The sequence below is a fragment of the Malaclemys terrapin genome, chromosome 4 (genome assembly GCF_027887155.1).
Source record: "Malaclemys terrapin pileata isolate rMalTer1 chromosome 4, rMalTer1.hap1, whole genome shotgun sequence".
Classification (NCBI taxonomy): domain Eukaryota; kingdom Metazoa; phylum Chordata; order Testudines; family Emydidae; genus Malaclemys; species Malaclemys terrapin.
The window spans coordinates 6,700,305-6,725,541 of NC_071508.1; the positions used below are offsets into that span (position 1 = coordinate 6,700,305).

Below are 25,237 nucleotides of genomic sequence, written 5' to 3' on the forward strand. Positions count from 1 at the left end.
CCACAGTGTCCCAGGCACACCCCTGGCTGAGCCATACCCCCTCAGGGACTGGGATGAACCTTCCCAGACGGTCTTCACGATCACTGCCTGGATCATGCCTCTCCTTCAGGGGCTGTAGGGGAACCCAGGCCCACCCTCTACTCTGGGTTCCGGTCCAGGGGTCCTATCTCCAGCAACTACCTCAAACCTTCCTGCCTCACTCCTAGACTACTCCCTACCTTGCCTATCCCAGGCTCGCATTGTCCACCCTAGCTAAACCCCTATGTCCTCCTGGTCTACTAGATAGACTCTTCCTCTTGGGAACAATGCCCCTTTCTTTCCCTTATCCCAGGGACAGCGACTGCAGCTCTCCTCCCTGCAGCCTCTTTCTGCCACCAGCCACCTGGTTTTATAGACGCCTCTCCTGTTCCACCACAGGTGAGCTTCCCTTAATTAGAACTCTCCTCTCAGCCTAAATGGTACAGTAAGGGGGGGGGGGGGGGTCAGCTACCAAGGCTTATACTCCCCACTCTTCTCGCAGCGGTAATTGCTACCCCAAACACCCCTTTCGTGGAAAGATGAAGTCAAGGGCAGGCAGCCATTCGTTCAAAGGGTGGACCCCTCGACCCTGATAACAGTAGATTTAAATTCCAAGGAAGGATTAATTCTGCCACCTGTGGAGAGAGTCTATCCAGACCCTTCAAGTACCTAACATACATGCAATTGGAAAATCCTGAGCGACCGGCACTTTGAGGCTGGAAAGCAGAGATAGTTCTGTCAGAGCTCACTAGCAGCTAACAGCCAGGCCTTGTCATTCCAGGCGGAACAAACAGTCCAGAACATGTTTTTATTCTGAGACCACGAGGAGAACCGCTTCCCCATTAACAGGTAAATGTATCTAGGCAGAAAGCTGTCTGCTATTTAGGAGAACATTCTGCATGTTCTCTGAACAGTCGGCCTCCTGCGGCGTCAACCATGAAGTGTCCATAGCACGTGATGAAAAGCCGCCAGGTTGGCATGCAGCCGGCAACCCTGCTCTTGTGAGATTAGGTCTAGTTCTGGAGGTAGCATCAAGGGAGGTCTGGCAGACAGGGTCAGCAGAGTAGAGAACCAATGCTGACGAGGCCAAGCCAGTGCTATAAGGATCACGCAAGCACAATCCTTCTTGATTTTTGAGCGGCACTTTGGAAAGGAGCAGCACCAGAGGGTAAACATACCTCAGTTTGTCCTTCCAGGGTAAGAGAAAGGTGTCTGTGAGAGATCCCTGACTGTTATCTGCTCTTGAACAGAAATGAGTCTTACCCAATCCAGCCTGAGAGACCCTTTTAAAGCAGCCTGTATTATATATTACGGGTCCAGACTTTATTTTGTTTGCACGTCACAGATGTGATCAAGTCATGATCACTTATACCTACGCGCCATTCATTTTCAGTTCTGTTATCAGTTCCTCTTTATCAGTCAGGACTAGAGCTAATAAAGAATTTCCCCCACGTTGGCAGAAACACTTTTTGAGGGAGGAACTTGTCATCTAGAACGTTTCGAAATTCCAAGGGTGTTTCAGTGCTGACAGCATGACACCTCCAGCATATAGCACTCAAATTAAAGTCCCCCATGATCACGCAGTGTCTCCCCTACACATTAAGATGTATAAGGCTCCGGTCATCCTATTCCCTAGTGCATGGGCAGTGCGTAATAGAGGCTAAGCCTCCACAAACCTTGTGTAGCCGGGGCCACAGGGGGAGGGGCGGAGTTCTCCGGCTCCCGCCCCCCATCCTAGCTAGGCCTAGAGCGGGGCTGAGACCAGCAAGTGGGGCTGTGGCCTCAGCCAAAAGAGGTGGGGCAGGGGTAGCCCTAGTGTGATTTGGTAGCTGTAGCAGACACCAACTAATACCCTGTGCTTTATCTGTTAGGACAGCAGGCTTCAAACATTAGCAGCCTGAGAACCCCCATTTCGATTTCAATTTTTTTACAGACCCCCAAGTCCCCCGCTCAACCCTAGGCTCCACCCCTTCCCCCAAGGCCCAACCCCAACTCTTCCCGCCCCTGCCCATCGTCTTCCCCACCTCCTTTCGCCCCCTTCCCCGAGCGCACCCCATCCCCTCTCCTCCCTCCCAGCATCTCCTGCACCCCACTGAACAGCTGTTCCCCGGTGTGCAGGAAGCAATGGTAGCAAGGGAGAGGAGTTGAGGGAGGAACAGGGCGGAGTTGATCAGCGGGGCCGGTGGACCCCAGTTTGAGAAACGCTATGTTAGGACATTGAGCCTTAAATATTCCAGATCATTTTCTTCCATCATCAGTGGGGGAAAGAGGAAGGCTGGAGAGTGTCTTTAATCTGTGGGAGGGAGGTCAGATTTCCTAGGTCAGCTGGGGGGCTCAAGCCAGCTGCTCCTCCCCCGCATGGCAATCAGGCAACACGTGGGTTGTGTGGTGCTGGGTGGCTGGGCTGGGCCTCCCGTCATAGCAGGGTGCAGGTGCCCGTGCGCTTGATCCTGAAGATGGAGAGCACCAGCCCCATTTTGCGCTCGCTGTAGGGTGGGTAGCGCAGGGAGTTCATGGGCTCCAGGCCCATGCTGCGCAGGAGACAGGCGCGGTGGTGAGAGAAGGTGTCGAAGCTGAACTTGCCGTGGTACGAGCCCAGGCCGCTGTTCCCTAGGAACAGAGCACAGCTCGGATACGGGCACAGGGCAGGGCCCAGCCGCGCCCACTCCCCCTGTACGATCCCAGCCCACTGGGCCCTGCCCACACAGCGCGGTTCAGTCAAGGGGTCCAGCTGCTCCTCCCCCCGCCCATGGTATGATTCTAGCCCACTGGGCCCTGCCCACACAGCGCGGTTCAGTCACGGGGCCCAGCTGCCCCTCCCCTCTCCTCCTGTACGATCCCAGCCCACTGGGCCCTGCCCACACAGCGTGGCTTAGTCACGGGGCCCAGCCATGCGCCCCCTCAGGGGCTCAGCCCCAGGCCGGGGGTCAGAGAACAGGGATTGGCTGGGAGCCCAGACGTACCAATCCCACCGAAGGGCAGCGAGATTAGCGTCATCTGCATTATGGGGTCGTTGGCACCAAAACCGCCGCTGCTCGTCCGCTCCAGCACCCGGCGCACCAGCTAGGGGGAAGCAGAGATGGGGGGTGAGGGAGCCCCAATTTGTGCCTGATGCCCACCCGCAGCTACCCCAGTGCTGCCACATCAGATGGCCTGGAGCCCCTCCCACACAGCTGCTTCCTTCCGGGAGGGGTGAGCAGGCCCGGGCGGAGTGTGGGGAGCCAAGCAGAGCCATCCTCCTGTGGAGACTGGCCCCAGGGTGGTGGGGTCGCACTGCTCCAGCAGTGAATGGGTGAAAGGCCGGTTCCAGCAAGGAGCCCTGGCCTTGGGCGTGAGTCCTCAGCCAGATCTCGCCCTAGATCCCTGCCCCGCACCTTGCTGTCGGAGGCGAAGACGTACACGGCCAACGGCCGCTCCCGGCTGTTGATGAAGGCGATGGCTTCGTCCACGTTGGGCACGGTGACGATGGGCAGGACGGGCCCGAAGATCTCCTCCTGCATGGCAGGCTCCGACGGCTGCACGTCCGCCAGCACCGTGGGGGCTGGGGGGGGGGGGGGGCATCACTCACTGCACAGGGGCACATGGCAGCCCTCATCTGCCACGGGTCTGCCCCCATCCAGCCCTGCCCTGCCACTGGAACTCCCCACAGGCCCTGCCCTGCCACCAGAGCTCCCAGCGCTCATTTCTCCACCATCGGGGCTCCCCCTGCCCTGCCCAAGGCCCCCGCATCTTGACATGAATGGGTCCCCTGAGCCCCCGTGCCCTGGCATGGATGGGTCCCCTGGATCTCTGTGCCCTGGTGGCGGGGCCCTCACCGATGTAGCGCTCCCTCTCGTCCGTCTGCCCCCCGATGGCCACGCGCCCGCTGCCCAGCAGGGCCCGGATGCGCTGGAACTGCTTGTCACTGATGATGCGGGCGAAGTCGGGCGACTCCCGGGGCTCGGGGCCGAAGAACTGGGTGATGGCGTGACGCAGGGCGGGCAGCAGCTTCTCCTGCGTCTCCGCGCTGCACAGCACGTAGTCGGGCGCGATGCAGGTCTGCCCCGCGTTGAAGCAGCGCCCCCAGACCAGCCGGTTGGCCACGTTCTGCAGGTTGCTCTCGTCGGCCACGAAGCAGGGGTTCTTGCCCCCCAGCTCCAGGGTCAGCGGTGTCAGATGCTTGGCTGCAGCTGCCATCACGATCTTGCCCACTTGGGGGCTGCCTGCGGAGGGTCAGGAAGAAGCGTCAGGGCAGAGACCCGCCACTCTTCCACCCAGCCTGGGGCACTAGGGGCCTTGGGATGCAGGCAGCCCCGGTCGCGCCCAGGAGGGGGAAGGACCCTGCATCTGGCTGGGGGCTCCAGTCACTCCCAGCCCCCATCTTCAGGGGCCTCAGGGCTCAGAGAGCTCTGAGTGTGCACCGTGGCAATGGTCTCTGGGGGCAGCCCCCTGGGAGAGGGAAGGCGGGGGGGCTGGAGGTGCCCTTTGGTGTGGAAGGGGAGAGGGGACCATGGGGGAGGGGGGTGCTGGGTCACTTGGGACATACCAGTGAAGAAGATGTAGTCAAACTTGTTTTCCAGCAGCTTTGTCATCTCCGCGGGGCCCCCGGTCACCACAGCAAAACAGTCCTGCAATCGGAGAGGGGAGGGCGTGTGGGGTGATCCTCATCCTGCCCCCTTTACTCTGCCCCATCCCTGCCCATTGCTGTACTGTTCCCCTCTCTGCTCCCTGTGGCCCGGTCCCCGTCACGCTCGCGGGGCATTGGGGGGAAGGAGGCACTGGGGAGCAGCTCAGTGGGTTCAGGGATGCAGAAGTCGAGATACTGGGGAGGCACAGAGGCTAGCTGGGTGTGGGGGGCTGGGGCATGGGCGCCAGCTCGGCATGGGGTAGGGGGCTGGGCATGGTGCTAGGCCTGCAGAAGTGGCTCAGCGCCTTGGGAACAGGAGATGGGCGTGGTGCCAGGGGAGGGGGCAGCTCCTTACCTTGTCCAGGTAGCTGGGCAGCGTCTCAGCCAGGAGCTTCTCGGTGCTGCTGCTGATCTCGGAGGGTTTGATGATGACACAGTTCCCTGGGGGGGCAGGCGGGATGTCACTGCGCAGCACAGACACCTCCCCTCCCCGGGGCCTCACCGCAGCACCTTGACCCACCACCGGGGGGCACTGCAGGGAGGTGTCCCTGGTGAACGCACCAGGAGCCTCATTTGGGGCTGCGGGAGGTTGTATGTCGGGAGCCCTGCCCCAGAGCATGTGGGTGTGACACTGCACCCCATATTCTCACAGTGATATTATTATGATATGATTATGGCATAATGATGATGCATTTTATGCAAGATGGGTCATGTCAGGTGTCACTGGGAAGGTTATGATTTGCTGAATATGATTATCCTATTTCTATGCATATATCTGAAGTTATAAATCCTGACTATGTATCTATACTTCAAATGTAATTACACCTGGGTAACGCCCACTAGACAAGATGCTTTTAGTCTAGATAGTGGGTGGGGAAGGCCTGTTCAGGGCAATGGGCCATTAGGAAAAACAATAGGCCATAGGAGAAGCTTATCCCCCACCTGGGGAGCCTCCCTGAGAACACTACAGACAGCCTGTGAGTAATGGCTGCTAGGACGCTACAAGGACATGTGACTGTGCTACTCCATCTTGGGAGGTCAGTATTTTTCCACAAACTGGTTTGAGAACCAAGTTGCGGGAACAAAGGGTTCCCACCATACGCTAAAGCTATATAAGGCAGGAGAGTAACATCATCTGGGGTTCTTCACTCCCCACACGAAGACTCCTGGAAACACCCGAGGAATGAAGACTGAACTGGGGGAAGTGCTGGACCCAGGCTAAAGGGATTTCTAGCCTGGGTCTGAAAGACCTGGGGATTCCAAGCTGTGAAGCAAATGCAGGTTGTGTCTTAAGACTCTGCAGCCTGATTGTATCATTTCTCAGGGTGAGAATCTGCTAATTCATATCCAATCTATTTAGTATACTAAGCTTATTTTGAGTTCTGTACTAGGTAATCTGCTTTGATCTGTTTGCTAGCCCTTATAATCACTTTAAATCTATCTTTTGTAGTTAATAAGCTTGTTTTTGTTTTAATCTAAACCCATGAACTTTGACTGGAGTGCTTGGGAAAAATCTCTGCTTGGTTACTACAACTGTGCATTGCTCTCTTCACATTAAGGGAGAGGCGGACAGGTATTAAACCCATATACTTGAGATTTGACCAGGGCAGGACGGTACTGCTCTGTGGTCCCAGGCTGGGAAGCTGGTGGTTAGAGGGGGAGGGATCGCTCAGTGGTTTAAGCATTGGCCTGCTAAACCCAGGGTTGTGACTTCAATCCTTGAGGGGCCATTTGGGGATTGGCCCTGCTTTGAGCAGGGGGTTGGACTAGATGACCTCCTGTGGTCCCTTCCAACCCTGATAGTCTATGATTCTAAAGAACCTGCGTGTCATTGCGGCTGGGTGTGTCCCTACCTGTGTGAATGCTGGTGAAAGTGAAGGCTGGAGGGCTTTGTGGTTTGTCACAGCAGCGCAGTGTAAGGGAGCCCAGGCTGGTGGGTCACGGGCGGCTCAGTGATACCCCAGTTCCAGGTGGCACCCCGGGGAGAACCCATCACAGTAGGGACCATGCTGGGGGTGGGAGCTCTGCCTGGAGCAGGTTCCGGGCTGTGGGGGGGGAAGTGTCCCTACTCCCTGACTCACCGGCCGCGATGGCCCCGACCAGGGGCACCAGGATGAGCTGCAAGGGGTAGTTCCAGGGCCCGATGATCAGCACCACTCCATAGGGCTCCTTCCGGATGAAGGCTCTGTCCAGCTGAGTCACCTGAAGGGGAAGCCTTGGTGTCAGGAGCTGGGGGGAGCGGGTCCCAGGTCCTAGGGGGCGAGGAAGTGAACTGGACCATGGGGACAGGAGCCTTGGCTTGGCCATGGGGGCAGGTCCCAGCTCAGCCTTGGGTGCTTGTTTCCGGCCGCCACAGGCCTAGGCCTGGGGGTGTGTTTCTCCCCCCATTTCGCTTGGGGGGAGCACGTCCCCGCTCAGCCCCAAGGATGCGTCTCCCCCTTACCAGGCTCTTGTCCACGCCCTCATCCTTCATCCAGCTGGACAGGTTGTTAAGTGCGTAGTTGACCTCGTTCTTGACCATGATAATCTCGGAGAGCTCCACCTCGAAGGGGGGCTGGGGGCACAGAGCAGCATTAGCTTCATCCCCCACCCCGGCCATGCCCATTCTGGTACTACTTCGATCCGGATGCTGCGTGCCTCTGTGCATCCTACTGCCAGGCACTGGAGGTGCCTGAATCCCATAGCCGGCTGGCTGGAGAGCAGAATTGCTCCGGTGAACTGAACGGAGCCTGCCCCTGGGAACGGAGGCCCCGGAGGAGATAATGGATACCCAGCCAGTGGGCCCTTAACCCTGAGCAGCAGGGAGGCCGATGCAGGCTGGGCTCCTGAGGGCAGGAGCAGGGAGGACAGCGTTAACGGCCTGGGCTTGCGACTGCTGCTGGGAAACAGAAGCACAGATGAGGGGAGAGCGAGTGGAGCTGGAGCTCAGAGGATCAGGGCATAGCACAGGGGCTACAGGGTTAGGGGCTGGCTCTCTGGCTTCCACCAGTGCGAGCTCTACCCTACGCCCCCCTCCCCCCCCGCTTACACTTTGCTGCCTTGCCGACCCTGGATTCCAGGTGACACAGGTTACCAGGTTTGGAAAGGGCTGCCTGGAGTCGCCGCAGAACTTGACAGACGGGCATTGATTCCTGAGGGGTAAAAGGCTCCGAGCAGGAGTCTGGCTCAGTGGGACGCGCCGGGCAGAGCTCTCAGTGTGAAGCAGGAGGGCGGGAGCCCAGAGGCTCCATTTCAGAGGCAGTGAGGCCACGTGGCCAGCCCTGGAGGATGAGTGGGATCTGGGGGGGGGGGAGGGGCTGGCGCACTGAAGGGCTCCTCCGAGCAACTGTTTAAAGACTGGGGCACAGACCATGATACAACCATGGCCTGGGACACATAGCTCTGCCCATCCACCACTACAGACCCCGAGGGTGGCATGCGGCAGGGATGGGACCAGCTGGGGGAAGCTCACTGGGGTGGGGGCAGACGCAGTGCCGTCTCCCCAGGCAAAGGGTCCCCCCATGGGTCAGTGCGGTCCCCTGGCCAGAGGCACCTGGACTCCTCACCAACTCCAGACTCTCACGTAGCCGCCTGGGTGCATGAGGCCTTCTGCCAGCTCTGGGTGGCTGAGAGATGCTGACCCATCTCGGCGGGCGATCACTGGCCTCGGATCTCCTCGCCTTTGTCACCTCCCAGCTGGCCCCCAGCAACACGACAGGCCTGGGCACAGAGCCATCCCGCCCACAGGAAACGCCAGTAGGTGCAGGTCACCACAGCAGGTTCCTCAGCACCACAGGCTGCCAGGAGCCCCTCACCCCGTCCTCTCGCCCGGCACTGGCGCCCCACGGACTAGAGAGACCAGGGCTGGATCCTGCGCATCTCAGCGCTCCATGGCCTGGGCCCGGCGCATCTAACAGAGCCTAAAGCCCTGGGATGGGAACTGGAGTCAACAGCTCCACTCCTTGGGCTGGGGGACTCTCTGCCACCAGGCAGATCTCATCTGTGCAGGAGACAGAGTCTCCTTGGGGGCTGGTCACAGCCCAGGGAACCAACTGTCCCGGGAACTAAGGGTCGTCCCAGCCTTCCCCATCCAAGGGCAGGCGCTGCTCCCACTGGCCTTTGCTAATAGAACCCAGGGCAGTAAGGACATTTAACTAGGCCCTACCAAAACACCCCCACCTGCACAGACACAGACCCACCCCCATGGGAGGAGAGAGGGGACCACACGCCACAATCACCTCGCTTAGTGCACGACCCACAGTCCTCCACTCCTGCGGGGAGGAGGGTGGGCCAGGAACCTGGGCAGACGAGACCCCAGTGTGCCCCCTGCTCTCTGTGCTGTGGGGGATCCCCAGGGAGACTCCCATTCCCCCCCAACCCTGTCCTACAGGGAGACCTGCCCCCCCTTGCCCTGAGCTGGGCTCTGGGCTCAGCCCCATCCGACTCACCTTGCGCATGTCCGAGGCCATGGCATCCAGGATGGGCTGCTTCTTGTCATCCAGGAAGCGGCGCAGCGCCTCCAGCTGGGAGACCCGGTGCTCAGCGGCGCGCGTCTTCCCCGTGAGCCAGGCAGAGCGCAGGCTGCTCACCAAACTCACATAGGGGTTCATGCTGGGGGAGGGGGCAGGTCAGCCTGTGCTGGGGGGACCCGGAGTCCTCACCCCATCCCCGGCTCTCCATCCACACAGCCACTGACCCCCACCCATCTCCACAGCCTCCGATCCTTCCCCCTGCATCCCCACAGTCTCTGAGCCCCTAACCCCCATCTCCCTGCAGCCCCTGCCCATCCCCACAGCGTCTGAGCCCCTAGCCCCCCTGCCCCTCCCCATAGCCTCTGAGCATCTAACCCCTCTTCCCCTGCAGCCTCTGCCCAGCCCCAAGGCATCTCCACCCTTAACCCACCCTCCCCCGGTAGCCCCTGCCCAGCCCCATCCTATCCCCATAGCCTCTGAGTCCCTCTCCCACCCCCTGCAGCTCCTGCCTATCCCCATGACCTCTGAGCCTCTGACCACACCCATCTCCACAGTCCCCAACCCTGACCCCTATGGGGGAGCACAGGCAGGGGGGGGGGAAGGGGGTGGTCCAGCCCCAGAGGGGCTCAAATGGGTGTGAATTACAGTGAAATCAGGGACTGGGGGGCAGCCCCGACTTGGACACCATCCCACAACCCTCTTCTGCCCCCTACCGCCCCATGGAGCAAGCCCCGGTCTCACCGCCTGATCACCCTGCTCCTGCAGCAGGCCCCGCCCACAGTACCTATTCGCCTCGCCCCCTGCAGCAGGCCCCGCCCACGGTACCTATTCGCCTCGCCCCCTGCAGCAGGCCCCGCCCACGGTACCTATTCGCCTCGCCCCCTGCAGCAGGCCCCGCCCACAGCACTTGATCCCCTCCGGGCCAGGTAACAATCGCTGCTGTTTTGTGATTGGCACAGCCCCGCCCCCTTCCCGTGACGCTGATGGTGATTGGGCAGCCGACCTCGAGAGGAGGACGGTGATTGGCTGAGCCAGGGGAGGGATCATGTTGTGGCCCGTCACTCGCTGTGATTTCCTGCCCGATGATGCGGCCACGGCTCCGCCCCCCAGGGCAGAGACCTAGAGCCGCCAGAGCCCAGCAGTGCAGTGCTGGGAGCCAGGACTCCTGGGTTCTATCCCTGCACTGGGAGGGGAGAGGGGTTTGGGGGGTTAGAGAAGTGGGAGGGGCTGGGAGCCAGGACTCCTGGGTTCTATCCCTGCTCTGGGAGGGGAGAGGGGTTTGGGGGGTTAGAGAATTGGGAGGGGCTAGGAGCCAGGACTCCTGGGTTCTATCCCTGCTCTGGGAGGGGAGAGGGTTTGGGGGGTTAGAGAAGTGGGAGGGGCTGGGAGCCAGGACTCCTGGGCTCTATCCCTGCTCTGGGAGGGGAGAGGGGTTTGGGGGGTTAGAGAAGTGGGAGGGGCTGGGAGCCAGGACTCCTGGGTTCTATCCCTGCTCTGGGAGGGGAGAGCGGTTTGGGAGGTTAGAGAAGGGGGAGGGGCTGGGAGCCAGGACTCCTGGGTTCTATCCCTGCTCTGGGAGGGGAGAGGGGTTTGGGGGGTTAGAGAAGTGGGAGGGGCTGGGAGCCAGGACTCCTGGGTTCTATCCCTGCTCTGGGAGGGGAGAGCGGTTTGGGGGGTTAGAGAAGTGGGAGGGGCTGGGAGCCAGGACTCCTGGGTTCTATCCCTGCTCTGGGAGGGGAGAGGGGTTTGGGGGGGTTAGAGAAGTGGGAGGGGCTGGGAGCCAGGACTCCTGGGTTCTATCCCTGCTCTGGGAGGGGAGAGGGGTTTGGGGGGTTAGAGAATTGGGAGGGGCTGGGAGCCAGGACTCCTGGGCTCTATCCCTGCTCTGGGAGGGGAGAGGGGTTTGGGGGGGTTAGAGAAGTGGGAGGGGCTGGGAGCCAGGACTCCTGGGTTCTATCCCTGCTCTGGGAGGGGAGAGGGGTTTGGGGGGTTAGAGAAGTGGGAGGGGCTGGGAGCCAGGACTCCTGGGCTCTATCCCTGCTCTAGGAGGGGAGAGCGGTTTGGGGGGTTAGAGAATTGGGAGGGGCTGGGAGCCAGGACTCCTGGGCTTTATCCCTGCTCTGGGAGGGGAGAGGGGTTTGGGGGGTTAGAGAATTGGGAGGGGCTGGGAGCCAGGACTCCTGGGCTATCCCTGCTCTGGGAGGGGAGAGGGGTTTGGGGGGGTTAGAGAAGTGGGAGGGGCTGGGAGCCAGGACTCCTGGGTTCTATCCCTGCTCTAGGAGGGGACAGGGGTTTGGGGGGTTAGAGAAGTGGGAGGGGCTGGGAGCCAGGACTCCTGGGCTCTATCCCTGCTCTGGGAGGGGAGAGCGGTTTGGGGGGTTAGAGAATTGGGAGGGGCTGGGAGCCAGGACTCCTGGGTTCTATCCCTGCTCTAGGAGGGGACAGGGGTTTGGGGGGTTAGAGAAGTGGGAGGGGCTGGGAGCCAGGACTCCTGGGCTCTATCCCTGCTCTGGGAGGGTGGGGTCTGGTGATTAGAGCAGGGGGCAGGCAGGTCTGCTGGGTTAGAGCGGTGTGCTGTGAGCCAGGACTCCTGGGCTGTAGCCCAACTTGCGGGGTGGGGTCTAGTGGTTAGAGTGGGGGAGGGCTGCAGACTGGGGCTCCTGTGTTCTTTCCTGGCTTGGGGAGGGCAGTGGGGTCTGGTGGTCAGAGTTACTGATTTATCCCCCCATCAGCGTCCCACACAGGTGTGACCCTACGGGCCTGTGGCCCATGGCTCCCTGTTGTCAGTGTGAGGCTGGGCCGTGCTGAGTGTTGGTTTGGTTGGGAGGAGACTCTGCCATTGGGTGCTCTCCCCAGTGAGATGCTCTGAGGGGCAGGGACTGGTGGCTTAGCGCAAGAGCCCAGCACTGCCCCTCCCCTCCTAGGCCCTAACCCTGCTGCAGCCAATAGGGCTTGGCCTGGGTCCCCTTTGTGTGTGTGGGGTCCGGCTGCCCCAAGCCTTAAACCCGCTAGTTCACCCACTCCGCTCTGCACCACACCTCCCTGACAACTGTTGTGACCCAGAGTTTGGTGTCTCTAGGCACTCGGCCCCTCACCCAGCAGCTTTGGAGTCCATCTTGCCTGTGTCGCTACCCGTGGGCGCCTTCCCTGGGGTGTCTCCATTTGTGTCCATGTTGTTAACCTGGAAGGTGCTGGTGGCTTTCAACAAACGTGTCTTTGATCTATAGAAAGTCATAGACCTGGTTAAAGCCAATGGCTGTGCTAAGCACCTGTCTTTCAGGCCAAAAGAATGCAGCAATTAAATATCGTTTTGTGTAGTGATAGCTGGAAACAGCAGGAATCCACTGACCAAGGCAATGAACCTCATGGCAAAGCTACTCACAAGCTACGGAACGAGGAGTACTTGTGGCACCTTAGAGACTAACATTTATTTGGGCATAAGCTTTTGTGGGTTTTAGCCCACAAAAACTTATGCCCAAATAAATTTGTTAGTCTCTAAGGTGCCACAAATACTCCTCATTCTTTTTGCTGCTACAGACTAACAGGGTTACCACTCTGAAACAAGCGAAGGAGTTTCTCTGGGATTGATTGCAAATGTGGGGGGCAGGGCAAGAGGGGGAAACTGACTGGTGGTGAGTGAAATAGCAGCCATGCAGCGAGAGATGCAGCAGAGAGCGGGGCCCTGGAGGAAGCAGAGACCGGGCTGCCTTTGGGAGCAGCAGACTTGGACTTCTGTGTAAGGGACCTGCCTCCTGTTTGTTCCTGCTGGGCACAGGGGACCGGACTCTGCCTCTGTTCTTTGGGCAGAAACAGGATTACACCAAACAACAGCCCTGACATGTAGCCTCTGTTTCTGCTTTTAGCGGAAACAGCCTGGCAAGGCCTGAATGAACTGCTGGGGCCAAGGGGGCAATAGTGTTTTCAGCTGCAAAGGGAAATGCCCCACAAATGTTGCACCTGGCATGGGGGCGGGGCGACATGCTGGAGCTGAGGATGTGAAGGGTTTACCGTGGATGGACTGAGGAAAGCCCCCGTGATGGGTACAGCAGCCGGACACAGCTGTGGCCATGTGTGTTTCCTTAACCAAGAGACCCTGATGCAGCCCACCTGGATGTGTGGGACAGGTGGGGACTTTCTCTGTCCCAGGGGCTGGGGCAATGGGGTTATCTCCAGGAGGAGAAATGGCTTCCTTGCATGTGCACAGCTCAGGGGTGCCGACGCAGCCCTGGAGCAGGCCTGCCAATGCTGGGAACCCTGCTTCCCTGCCTCACCAGCTCCTGGGAGCCTGGAGCGACTGCTGGGTTACGAGAAGCTTTGCAGGGAGTCAGGCTTATCCTGATTTCCCCAACTGTTGTTCAAGGGGTCACTTCCTACCCCACCCCAGGGAGAAGGGTGCCCCAGGCTACAGCCAAGATAGGGGACATCCCTCCCAGCACCCCACAACTCCTCTCCTGTGTTTGCCATCCAGCAGGAGAGCAGCTGCCTCCGGATGCCTGGCTTCTGCAGTGACTCTGCCATTTGCTCCAACATCGATGAGGAATCTGGGGTTTTCCAGGATTTGGGGGCCTCGGGAGTCCTGCAACCAGTGAGGAAGGTAGTCACTGGCACAGCACTCAGCAGTACCCAGCTCCAAGGGGGGACGCAGCCTATCGCAGTGGAGGGCGCAGAGGAGCACAGCGCACCGCTCGGCTTGTGGCCCTCGCTGGGTTCAGTAGAGTGTTTAGGGGTCCCTATGGGGTAGGGGGTGGTGGCAGCCCGAGGGGAGATATGATTCGGTCTCAGGGTTAGCGCATTTGAGCTATTGTAAATAGAGGGGAGCGGAGAGCCCAAAGCTTAGCCTGGGGTGCACAGCGAACGCAAGCTCCTTCCTGGGTGCGTGCTAGGACGGGGAGCAGGAGCCTGTCACCCAGCCACCCCACCCACTACGTTCCCAGGCACTTGTAACAGGCCAAACCTGTTGGACCCGCTAGCCCGCCTCTCTGCCCGGGGGAGGCCCAGCTTGTCCAAGGAGGGGGTGCGACCCACCCCAGGCAGGTCTGAGCAGTGAGAGGAGACGTGTGGGTCTAGGAACCCCTGGGCAACTGGCTCTGATCTCCGCATATCGCTCGGGCAGCAGGCCCGAACAGGCCCGAGGAGAGCAGCTGGGACCCATGGGACTCAGCCATCTGACTGCCAGCTCCCCTCCCTGTCCTGGGCCTCTCCCCTGTCCCAGGGCTGGTCCTCATGTCCCATGTTTGTCTGTCTTCCACAGGACAGGAGCGACTTTTTCTGTACAAAGTGCAAACTGGTCTCCATCTTGGAAGAGAAGGTTCGAGGTCTGGAGAAACAAGTATCAACCCTGCGTTGCGTAAAAGAAAATGAAGATTTTCTACGTCTACGGGCACAACGTTCTGAAGAATCAGAGCAGGCTGCGCAGTGGGAACAGAGGGACGGTGAAGAAATCTGGCAGCATGTGACCTCCAGAAGAAGAAAGAGGAGCGTCCACGTACCAGCAATGCAGAGACGGGTGAGCAACCGTCTTCATGTTCTCTCCACAGGTACTAATGCGGAGAGTGGACTAGATGATGCATCTGAGGGAAGGGAGCAGAAGGACACTCCACCGATTGGAAGGCATGAGATGCGCTGTCCTAGGGATGGGGGTTCCACGGCCACCGCTCCCAAGAGAAGGAGGCGAATGGTGGTGGTCGGGGACTCCCTCCTCAGGGGGACTGAGTCATCTATCTGCCATCCCAACCGGGAAAATCGAGAAGTGTGCTGCTTGCCAGGAGCTAGGATTCACGATGTGACGGAGAGACTGCCAAGATTCATCAAGCCCTCAGATCGCTACCCCTTCCTGCTTCTCCACATGGGCACCAATGATACTGCCAAGAATGAAGCGGATCATTGCAGACTACATGGCTCTGGGAAGAAGGATCAAGGAGTTTGAGGCGCTAGTGGTGTTCTCGTCCATCCTCCCTGTGCAGGGAAAAGGGCTGGGTAGAGACCGTCGAATCGTGGAAGTCAACAAATGGCTACGCAGGTGGTGTCGGAGAGAAGGCTTTGGATTCTTTGACCATGGGATGGTGTTCCAAGAAGGAGGAGTGCTAGGCAGAGACGGGCTCCACCTAACGAAGAGAGGGAAGAGCATCTTCGCAAGCAGGCTGGCTAACCTAGTGAGGAGGGCTTTAAACTAGGTTCACCAGGGGAAGGACACCAAAGCCCTGAGGTAAGTGGGGAAATGGGATACCAGGAGGAATCACGAGCAGGAGAGTGCAAGAGGGGAGGACTCCTGCCTCAGACTGAGAAAGCAGGATGATCAGCAAGTTATCTTAAGTACCAGGCAAATTGGTTGAAACTGTAGTGAAGAACAGAATTATCAGACACATAGATGAACACGATTTGTTGGGGAAGAGTCAACATGGTTTTTGTAAAGGGAAATCATGCCTCACCAATCTACTAGAATTCTTTGAGGGGGTCAACAAGCATGTAGACAAGAGTGATCCAGTGGATACAGTGTACTTGGACTTTCAGAAAGCCTTTGACACGATCCCTATTAAGCAAAGTCCTCTTATGGATTGGTAACTGGTTAGAAGATAGGAAACAAAGGGTAGGAATAAATGGTCAGTTTTCAGAATGGAGAGAGGTAAATAGTGGTGTCCATTTTTGCCCCCCGTATCCCTGCATGGGTCTCTGGCCCTTGCATCCCGGGTGGTCCTCAAGCCGCCAGCCCAGGGCTGGGCACAGCACCCAGGGCCTTACCACAAGCCTCTCCTGGCTCTGCTCACTCACCAGACAGCAGAAGTGCTGGGACCTCCTCTGGCAAGGGGGCAGGAAGGTGCCCCAGAGCCGAGCCATGCTGACACTTCCCCACAAGGTGCTATTTGCACTTATTGCATTAGCCGCCTGGTGAGCTGGACCCAATCTACAGACCCCGACGCTGTCCACACAGGGCCACCAGGAGATATCAGACAGCACCAACTCCAACTCGTTCCTGGCCTGGATCAGAGCCAGCACCCCCTAGAGGGGAAAGGCCCCCCTGCTCATTCCCTGACCCTCTGAGCCAGCCAGCCAGCCAGCCCTGCACCCTGGGAGCAGATAGGAACTGGCGCCTCCTAGAGGGGAAAGGCCCATTTCCCATTCTCCCCCCCCACACACCCCCCCCCCCCCCCGAGCAAGCCTGCCCTCCCCACTCCCCAGGGCTGGATTGGAGTAGGCCCATATCCCATTCCCTGCCCCCCTGAGCCAGCTGCATGCTCTGGGCCTGGATCAGAGCCAGCACCCCATAGAGGGGAAAGGGCCTATGTTCCTTCCCCCCTCCACCCCCAGCCAGCCAGTGCCCCACCCTGGGGCTGGAGCGGAACAGGCACCCCTAGAGGGGAAAGGCCCTGTTCCAGGCCGGATGCCCCATTGCAGTGGCTCAGCGAGGGGCGTGTACCTGAGGTGCTGCCCATGCACTCCGGAGTTGGGTGCTGTTGAGGTGGGAGCTCGGCACCTCGCTGGCTTCTCTCAGGGATTTCCTCCGACTCAGCCCTCTCGTCAGTGTTGCTTGCTCAGTGCTTCACCCCGGCAATCCCCGTGGGCGGGTGGAGCCAATGGGGCACAGGAGGGAGGGCTGGCCTCAACAAGAAAGCCCAGAGAACAGGGACCAAGGCACCCACTCCCCAGAGCTGCTGGGCACAGGAACGGGGTGCCAGGGCCTGCCCGAGTCTCCCAGAAGAGAGACAGTCTGTCCCGGGCCTGTATTAGCAGGGGCAGTTGGTGAGTGCCAAGGTGTATGTGGGCTGGGCAGTCCCCTGGCCTTGCTGCCCTCCATGCATTGATGTCCCCATTTCAATCTGTGGGTGCTCTCCTCAAGGATTTCCACAGTTGGCAATGCCCCAATGGGGTGACCTTCCCCCAGACTCATGCAGTGCTGACCCACCAGGCTCCTGAGTAAGGGGGGGCACAGGATCCCTCAGCCTCTGCACAGCACCCAGCCTGCTGCCTGCCGGGAGTTGCAAGAGCTGCTGTGCTGATGGTGCCCAGCTGCCTGGCATTCCCGATGTGCCAACCTGCCGCGATGAGCCTGATGCTGGTTCAAGGGTTAGTGTTTTATCTGCGTGGAGGTACCAGAGTCTACAGGGTTCAGCCTTGGTGCCTGGGGCAAGATCCCCTGAGCTGGAATCCACAGGGATGGGAAAGGCCCCAGCCAGTCCCTCTCCTGGGCCCAGAGCAGGACTCACCCACCCCCTGTGCTGCCCCTAGCAGGAGCCTGGCATCCATACTGGCCAGCAGGCTTGGTAAGCATCACTGCCCTGCCTGCCCGAGGATAACATGGCAGAGCCAGTACAGCTCCGTCCTGGGCGGCTCCATCCCACAGCTGCCTGCAGCCCTATGCTCTCTGCCAGCGTGACTGCTCCCCAGCCAGCTAGGGACTCCCCTGCCGTCCTATCCCACATTAGCACAGCTCTCGTTACCTGCCCCACCCTGTGTGTGTGTTCCCACGACTGTGTGACGACCCCCAGGGTGTCAGCTCCTGCTCATGTCCTGGCCTTGGCCATTGCTCTGTGCTCACAGCTCCTCCCAATTGAGTGCCCCCCCCAGCAAGCAGTTAAATTGGATGGGCCCTCAGCCCACCCCATGTGGCACCCCCTGCGCCCCACCCCACAGTGCCTTCCGTGTTTGCCAACCAGCAGGGGAGCATTGACTGCAGCTGCGAGGGACCGGCCTCAGGACGCCTGGGTTCTTCAGTGCCTCAGTCAGTCACTCCAGCATCGACCAGGAGCAGGGGGGCTATCCAGGCTCAGGGGCCCTGCAGCGGGTGGGGAAGGAGGCCACTGACAGGAGTCAGCAGAACCTCATTCAAAGGGAGGCAGAGTTTGGGGGTGGCACAGAGCCTCCAGGAGGTTGAGGAGGCACCACTGCCCGAGTGCCAGGGCCCCTGGTTGGAGGGAGCCCTAACCCTGTGACCTGGTGCAGCAAGCAGAGGGGGACAGAGAGCCGCAGCAGGGAGGTTAGTGTGGGGAACACAGCAAACAGCTCCTTCCTGGAGAGGTCCGGGCATGGAGAGGTGGGTGTCCACGCTGGGAACATGGGCCATTCCCGTTAGCAGCGAGTGCCCGTGCCCTGGTAATCACCAGGCTGGCAGCACCCCCACATGGGACCATCACACAGCCACCCACCTGCCCACGTTCCCAGACGCCTGGAGCTGGGCAAAGCTGTTTGAGGCCGGAGTGACCCTAGAAACGTACGCTGGCCTAGCAACGCGGATTATGGGGGTGATTTCTTCACATTTCTATACCAGCTAGAGCTCTGGTGCACACCCAGCTAAACCATCCAAATCCAAATCCTTTTGCCCCTATAGTTTATTTTGCTCAGGGAACTGGCAAACGGACTTTCCCCTGGGGGTTGCCCACCTGGTTACAGTGATGTTGTCACGATATTCCTATCAGGATAGCTATCCCAGCACACACCTCCTGGTGCCCCGAGCACCCCTTAGGGACTGCAGCCACTGCCTGCCAAGGACAGGGTACCTGCTATCCCCTGGCGACATGGGATGGGTCCTGGACTGCACAGGCCCCTGGGAAGGGATGAGCTCCTTCACCCAAAAGCTTCCCCAAGGATGAGGGGGTGCTACTCCCTCCCAGGGGGCTCCCAAGGGGGTGTGAGCAGCAACAGGGCACATGAGGGCCAAAGAGAAGGCAGGAGCCCCAGGGCAACTGACCCCGATCTCCCCATCTGGCTCCTCCTGGGGCAGGCTGGAGATCAGCTGGGATCCATAGCCATGTGGCTGCCAGCTCCCCTCCTTGTCCTGGGCATGTCCCCTGGCCCAGGGCTGGTCCTTAGGGACACAATTCGAGTCAGAGGAGATTTGCACTGGGGTAAACAGCTGCACTCTCTATCTCAGGTCCTTATCCAGCCCAGGGCCGGCTCCAAGGTTTTGGCCGCCCCAAGCAGCCAAAAAAAAAAAAGCCGCGATCGCGATCTGCGGCGGCAATTCGGCGGGAGGTTCTTCGTTCGGAGCTGGAGTGAGGGACCGGCCGCCGAATAGCTGGACATGCCGCCCGTCTCCAGAGTGGCTGCCCCAAGCACCTGCTTGACAAGCTGGTGCCTGGATCCGGCCCTGATCCAGCCCCTGTCACTGCAGTATCTGGACACCTCACACGCCTTTGTGTGTTTATCCTTTCACCCCCAGTGCAGCAGGGCCGGATTGTGAGCCCCATTGCACAGCTGGGAGCTGGGGCACAGAGGCTAAGGGACATGCCTAAGGGCACGGAGGGCTTCTGTAGCAGAGCAGGGAATTGAACCCTGGTCTTCCTGGCAGCCCTGAATATTCACACACCTGCTCAGCCTCCCTCCTCTAACATGAGTCTCATCCAGGCCAGCAGCTCACATCTAGCCAGGAGGGGGCCAGGTAAGTGCTGCCCTATGGCTTTCTGCAGCAGTGTCAGGGGCAAGGCTGGCACAGAGGAGAAATGGTGCCGTCTGGACCCTGCTGACTGACTGTGGTGTGTGGCACTAGCCGTTCACACTGTGCTGAGCATGTCCTGTAGCCACAGCACAGAGCCCACCCTCCACTCACTCCAGGTGCCTGACTCACCTGCCATGCCCAGCAGGCAGCACACTGACCTGGGCCACAATTAATGTGTTAAGCAACAGAGGGTCCTGTGGCACCTTTAAGACTAACAGAAGTATGGGGAGCATAAGCTTTCGTGGGTAAGAAGTCTCTTGCATCTGAAGAAGTGAGATTCTTACCCACGAAAGCTTATGCTCCCAATACTTCTGTTAGTCTTAAAGGTGCCACAGGACCCTCTGTTGCTTTTTACAGATTCAGACTAACACGGCTCCCCCTCTGAATTAATGTGTTAGACACACTGGCCATTGCTGTCACGCCCACGGGACCTGCATTAGCAGCCCTGCTTCCCTGGCGTTTATTCCTCCCATCCACACACAATACAGCATCGCCTGGGGCACCTCTCCCATGCACTGCAATGTACAGCAGTTTGCAGGCACCTGCAAAAAAATCTCAGAGCACTGGGGCAGGGCCGCCCAGCAAGGCCGGACCGGCTAAACAGGGCCGGGGAAGCCAGGCCCCCTTCCGAACCGCTGGGCCCCGGTAATTTGTACCAGCTTCCCCCCCCCCCCCCCCACAAATCGGCCCTGCACTGAGGGACAGCCGTGGGAGAACTGATTGTTTCACAGGAGCTGGATTGTGTAGGTGCTCGCTGAGCCAGGGGCTCATTATGTTAGTGCCTCAAAAGTCCATGAATTCAGGCAAGGCCAGGCCTGATTCAAGGAGTGCTGAGAACCTCCATCTCCTGCTAAAGCTAGGGGGTTGGCGTGGACACTCCCAGGAACAGCCCCTCGGGAAGTCACACTTCAGAGGGCTGCAAATGGCTCCCAGAAAGCCAGGCACCCAAATGGGGACGCTGTCACAGCACATGCAAGCTCCATTCACGTTGCTAAAGCAACAGGAAGCAAACATGGCTCTAATGGACTTGCCAGCCTGGACAAGGGCACGACTCCCAATACACCCATTGTCATGGTTGAGTCCCGCATCCAAAAGGAAAGGTCCCTCTGGCTACGGGCTGATTATACCAACCCCCCGGGGGCAGCCGCTGTTGCCACTGGGGGTGTAAGGGGCTCTCCCAACCTCAGCAACAATCTCCTCCCCCAAGGATGGTGTCTCTCCCTCTTCCCATGGTCCCTCTCGCTGGCAGTGTGGGCCCCTGTTGTCCAAGCACCCCACGGTCTCCAGTGCAGTACAGCCCTGTGGATCCCACCCCCATGCTGCAGGTGGGGAACCAAGGCACAGGGGATGCAAGCTTTGTCTACACAGAAAGATTAATCCGGATTAACTGCAGTTGCACAGTTAGGGCTGGTCTACACTGGGGGGGAAATCGATCCAAGATACTCAACTTCAATCCAAGAAGTCGAAGTATCTTGGATCGAATTACCTGGGTCCACACGGCGCAGGCTCGACGGCCGCAGCTCCCCCATCGACTGCACTACTGCCACTCGCTCTGGTGGAGTGCCGGAGTCGACGGGGAGCGCGTTCGGGATCGATCCCAGATAAATCGATTGCTACCCGCTGATAGGGCGGGTAGTGAAGACGTACCCCTAAACTGGATCAGCCGCTGCTAAACCGAAGTGAGACCGTGTAGACCCATCCACACAGGGCCCTGCTACTCCGGATTAACGCCACCCACCCCATCAAACCCCACGTTCCGTCCACGCGTGCGCTGAAAAGTCCCACCCCACCCCCTCCCTGCGTCATAGGCAGGAGTCTACGCCCCCCGCCCACGGCTCTCCGCCAATCCGCGTGTCCGTTATGTGTGTAAATCCGCCCCCATACCACTCCGCCAATCCACTTGGCCGTTCTGGCCGTGGCCACGCCCCTTTCCCCTCCACCAATTCGACTGGCCGTCCGGGAGGTGACCCCGCCCCCCACACCTTTCACACAACCCAGGCCGCCACTACTGATCCCGCCCTAAATCCCATCCCTCCGCCAATCATTTAACCCCATTTAACCTGCGTCACGTCCGCGCTGCCGAATCAGAACGCACGCCCCGCCTCCCGCCCGGCCCCGTAGCCAATGAGACACGAGCTGGACGCTGATTGGCCCTAGCGCTTGCCGGCCCAGGCCTGGCCAGGTCGCTGCAGGCTCGGAGCGGAGTGGCGTAGGGGTGCTCGGTGCTGTCCCCGCGGGGGTGAGTTCGGCTCCCCGGCCCCGCGCAGCGCGCGCGGCCCCGCCCCCGGCCCGAGCCCGGCAGCCCCCCCCCTCCCTCCCCGGGGTCGGTCCTCCCGGCCTCGCTCGGGTCACTGGGACCTTCAGGAGCGCAGGCGGCTGCGCATGCGCACGGCAGCTGAGTGGGGCGAGACAAGCCTCGCCCTCTGCTCCTGCGGGGCGGGGCAGGACGCCTGGGTCCCTTTGGCTCGCTCCTGCCCGCCAGACCCAGATGCCGCCAGGATGGGTCCTAGGTCACTCAGCCCCTCCCCAACAGAGTGAGGGCCTGTCCCGGAGCAGGGAACGGCAGGACCCCTGTGGGAAAGTGCCCTGCACTACGGCCCCCGGACGCCTGGGTCCCATCCCTGGGGGGAGCTGCAGGACCCCTGTGGGAAAGTGCCCTGCACTACGGCCCCCGGACGCCTGGGTCCCATCCCTGGGGGGAGCTGCAGGACCCCTGTGGGAAAGTGCCCTGCACTACGGCCCCCGGACGCCTGGGTCCCATCCCTGGGGGGAGCTGCAGGACCCCTGTGGGAAAGTGCCCTGCACTACGGCCCTCGGACACCTGGGTCCCATCCCTGGGGGGAGCTGCAGGACCCCTGTGGGAAAGTGCCCTGCACTACGGCCCTCGGACACCTGGGTCCCATCCCTGGGGGGAGCTGCAGGACCCCTGTGGGAAAGTGACCTGCACTACGGCCCTCGGACACCTGGGTCCCATCCCTGGGGGGAGCTGCAGGACCCCTGTGGGAACGTGACCTGCACTACGGCCCTCGGACACCTGGGTCCCATCCCTGGGGGGGGACTGCAGGACCCCTGTGGGAACGTGACCTGCACTACAGTCCCCGGACGCCTGGGTCCCATCCCTGGGGGGAGCTGCAGGACCCCTGTGGGAAAGTGCCCTGCACTACGGCCCTCGGACACCTGGGTCCCATCCCTGGGGGGAGCTGCAGGACCCCTGTGGGAAAGTGACCTGCACTACGGCCCTCGGACACCTGGGTCCCATCCCTGGGGGGAGCTGCAGGACCCCTGTGGGAACGTGACCTGCACTACGGCCCTCGGACACCTGGGTCCCATCCCTGGGGGGGACTGCAGGACCCCTGTGGGAAAGTGACCTGCACTACAGTCCCCGGACGCCTGGGTCCCATCCCTGCGGGGAGCTGCAGGACCCCTGTGGGAAAGTGCCCTGTACTGCCATCCCCTAGTCCCGTCTGCTGGGTGTGGTGTGCTGGCTTCAGGGGCTGGTGGGCAGGGCTGGCCCGTATTGGGTAGGTGCCAGGCAGAGTGTGTGAGCTGACACTGCCTTCTCCTCCCTTGTGCTGCAGGATTGCCCTGGGCTCAGCATGGCGGCGCTGTGGATGATATGCCGAGCTTCCTGCACAGGTAAGGACTGCAGCAGCAGGGAGACCAACCAGCTCCCCCACACTGTAGGGCTGTGGGCTGAGCCTTCTTTCCTTCTGCTGCCCCCTGGGGCTGGAAGCATTCTCTAACCTTTCTCCTTGATTCCCCCAGGGACACCACCCTGCCTGAGTCTCACCCGGCTGCTCAGTGTTACAGCCTCGAGAAAGTCCTACAGTAAGTACTGCCTCCGGCCCTCCCCAAGGCTGCCCCTAGAGCTCTCCTTGGGGGCACAGCATCGAGAGCCCATTCTGGAGGGCATGGAGTCTAGTCTGCTTCTCCTGCCCCCCAAGGGGGCCGCACCCAGAGTCGCTTCCTCCAAGGGGAAGTTAGGTCTCTTCCATCCCCCAAGTTGCCATAGAGTCCCTTTCAGGTGCTGTCAGGGCACTGTATCCAGAGGATGGCTGCCTGTCCCAGCTCCTTCATGTTGGTCTGTGTAGGGCGGTGATGGTTTATGTCTCCCCTACAGAGTATGTGAATGTACAGGAGGTGAAATCGGACATGAAATCCATCACCGACCGGGCTGCTCAAACTCTCTTGTGGACAGAGCTCATCCGAGGTGAGCCCCGGGTTCTGTCGGGATGGGCTGTGATGGCAGGACCTGGAATGGGATGGCTGTGGTGGGACTTGGTGTGGGGGTTGTCGGGATTGAGAATCATAGAATCATAGAATATCAGGGTTGGAAGGGACCTCAGGAGGTCATCTAGTCCACCTCCCTGCTCAAAGCAGGACCAATCCCCAATTAAATCATCCCAGCCAGGGCTTTGTCAAGCCTGACCTTAAAAACCTCTAAGGAAGGAGATTCCACCACCTCCCTAGGTAACCCATTCCAATGCTTTACCACGCTCCTAGTGAAAAAGTTTTTCCTAATATCCAACCTAAACCTCCCCCACTGAAATGGGGGGGAAGGTGGGCTGTGAGGGTCTGATAGGCATGGATGCTTCCTTGTGCCAGTGAGATGGCAGTGTGAGGGGGCACATGGAGATGGTGTAGGGTCTGAGTGATGCTTCTCAGCTGGATTCTAACCTTCCCTGGCTCCTCCTCTAGGTCTGGGTATGACCTTGAGTTACCTCTTCCGGGAACCTGCCACCATCAACTACCCTTTTGAGAAAGGCCCCCTGAGCCCACGTTTCCGGGGGGAGCACGCCCTGCGCCGCTATCCGTCTGGAGAGGAGCGGTGCATCGCCTGCAAGCTCTGCGAGGCCGTCTGCCCTGCCCAGGTGAGCCTCCCCCTTGCCCCAGGGGTTGCCCATGTGGGGTCGAACCTCCCAGCCCCAGAGCCTCTCTCTGATGCTTGTCTCTGGCATGGTGCATCCCAGGTAAGCAACTCTTCTGTGGTGAGGTCTCCCGGTCTCTGCTCCGCTCTGCCCCCTAGGATCTCGTCCCAAGGGGGCCTTGGTTTGATCCCCTCTGGGTGCCCGTGTATTTGGAGCGGGGGTGACTGTGTTCTCCCCTCCCCCCACCAGGCGATCACCATCGAGGCTGAGCCACGCGCTGATGGCAGCCGCAGAACCACCCGCTATGACATCGACATGACCAAGTGCATTTACTGCGGGTTCTGCCAGGAGGCTTGCCCTGTGGACGCCATTGTGGAGGTGAATGCGACCGGCTGCGCGTGGGGCTGGTGTCCGGGGGAGCCAGGCATGCGATCTCTCTCCAGACCTGCCCTCATATACCTTGGCCTCTGAGGGTCTCTGTAGGGCAGGAGAGAGGTCCTGGTGGGTCTCTGCACTGGGCAAGGGCACGGTGGAGTCTGTCCGTCCATGAGTCTCTGTCTTGGGGGCGAGGCCCTGCTGGCAGGTTGGCTCTGGTGGCAACTGTCTGCTCTCCTGGTTTCTGCAGGGCCCCAACTTCGAGTTCTCCACCGAGACGCACGAGGAGCTGCTGTACAACAAGGAGAAACTGCTCAACAATGGGGACAAGTGGGAGGCTGAGATTGCGGCCAACATTGAGGCCGACTACCTGTACCGGTGACGGCTGGGCCCTCCCCTACTGCCCAGCCTGCTTCCTAGACCCACCCCTGCAATAAAGGGCCTACACCCATTGCCACAGCTCCTCTGCACCTGCCTTGGGGGAGAATAG

General features: G+C 60.1%; 2 protein-coding genes across 7 annotated transcripts; one reads left to right on the forward strand and one right to left on the reverse strand.

The window, feature by feature from the left end:
- Positions 1–2,103: 2,103 nt before the first annotated feature.
- Positions 2,104–21,251, reverse strand: LOC128837333 (aldehyde dehydrogenase family 3 member B1-like). Of its 5 annotated transcripts, none has more exons than XM_054028421.1 (11): positions 21,152–21,251; positions 12,171–12,296; positions 9,052–9,214; positions 7,068–7,178; positions 6,706–6,826; positions 4,980–5,065; positions 4,544–4,625; positions 3,834–4,220; positions 3,393–3,559; positions 2,982–3,081; positions 2,105–2,628 (listed from the first exon to the last, which is right to left on the reverse strand). In XM_054028421.1, exons 2-11 carry the CDS (start codon positions 12,245–12,247, stop codon positions 2,435–2,437), a joined length of 1,488 nt encoding a protein of 495 aa, XP_053884396.1. In that variant the 5' UTR covers positions 12,248–12,296; positions 21,152–21,251; the 3' UTR covers positions 2,105–2,434. The 5 variants fall into 5 exon arrangements, with proteins under 5 accessions (XP_053884395.1, XP_053884399.1, XP_053884396.1 ...); XM_054028422.1 differs by lacking the exon at positions 21,152–21,251 and adding an exon at positions 16,490–17,181; XM_054028423.1 differs by lacking the exon at positions 21,152–21,251 and adding an exon at positions 15,504–16,063.
- A 397-nt stretch (positions 21,252–21,648) lies between these two features.
- Positions 21,649–25,199, forward strand: NDUFS8 (NADH:ubiquinone oxidoreductase core subunit S8). 2 transcript variants are annotated; one of them, XM_054028006.1, is made up of 7 exons: positions 21,649–21,743; positions 23,083–23,140; positions 23,270–23,332; positions 23,625–23,714; positions 24,203–24,375; positions 24,622–24,750; positions 24,998–25,199. In XM_054028006.1, the coding sequence occupies exons 2-7, from the start codon at positions 23,101–23,103 to the stop codon at positions 25,127–25,129; spliced, it is 627 nt and encodes a 208-aa protein (XP_053883981.1). In that variant the 5' UTR covers positions 21,649–21,743; positions 23,083–23,100; the 3' UTR covers positions 25,130–25,199. The 2 variants fall into 2 exon arrangements, with proteins under 2 accessions (XP_053883981.1, XP_053883982.1); XM_054028007.1 differs by lacking the exon at positions 21,649–21,743 and adding an exon at positions 21,994–22,038.
- Positions 25,200–25,237: the final 38 nt, after the last annotated feature.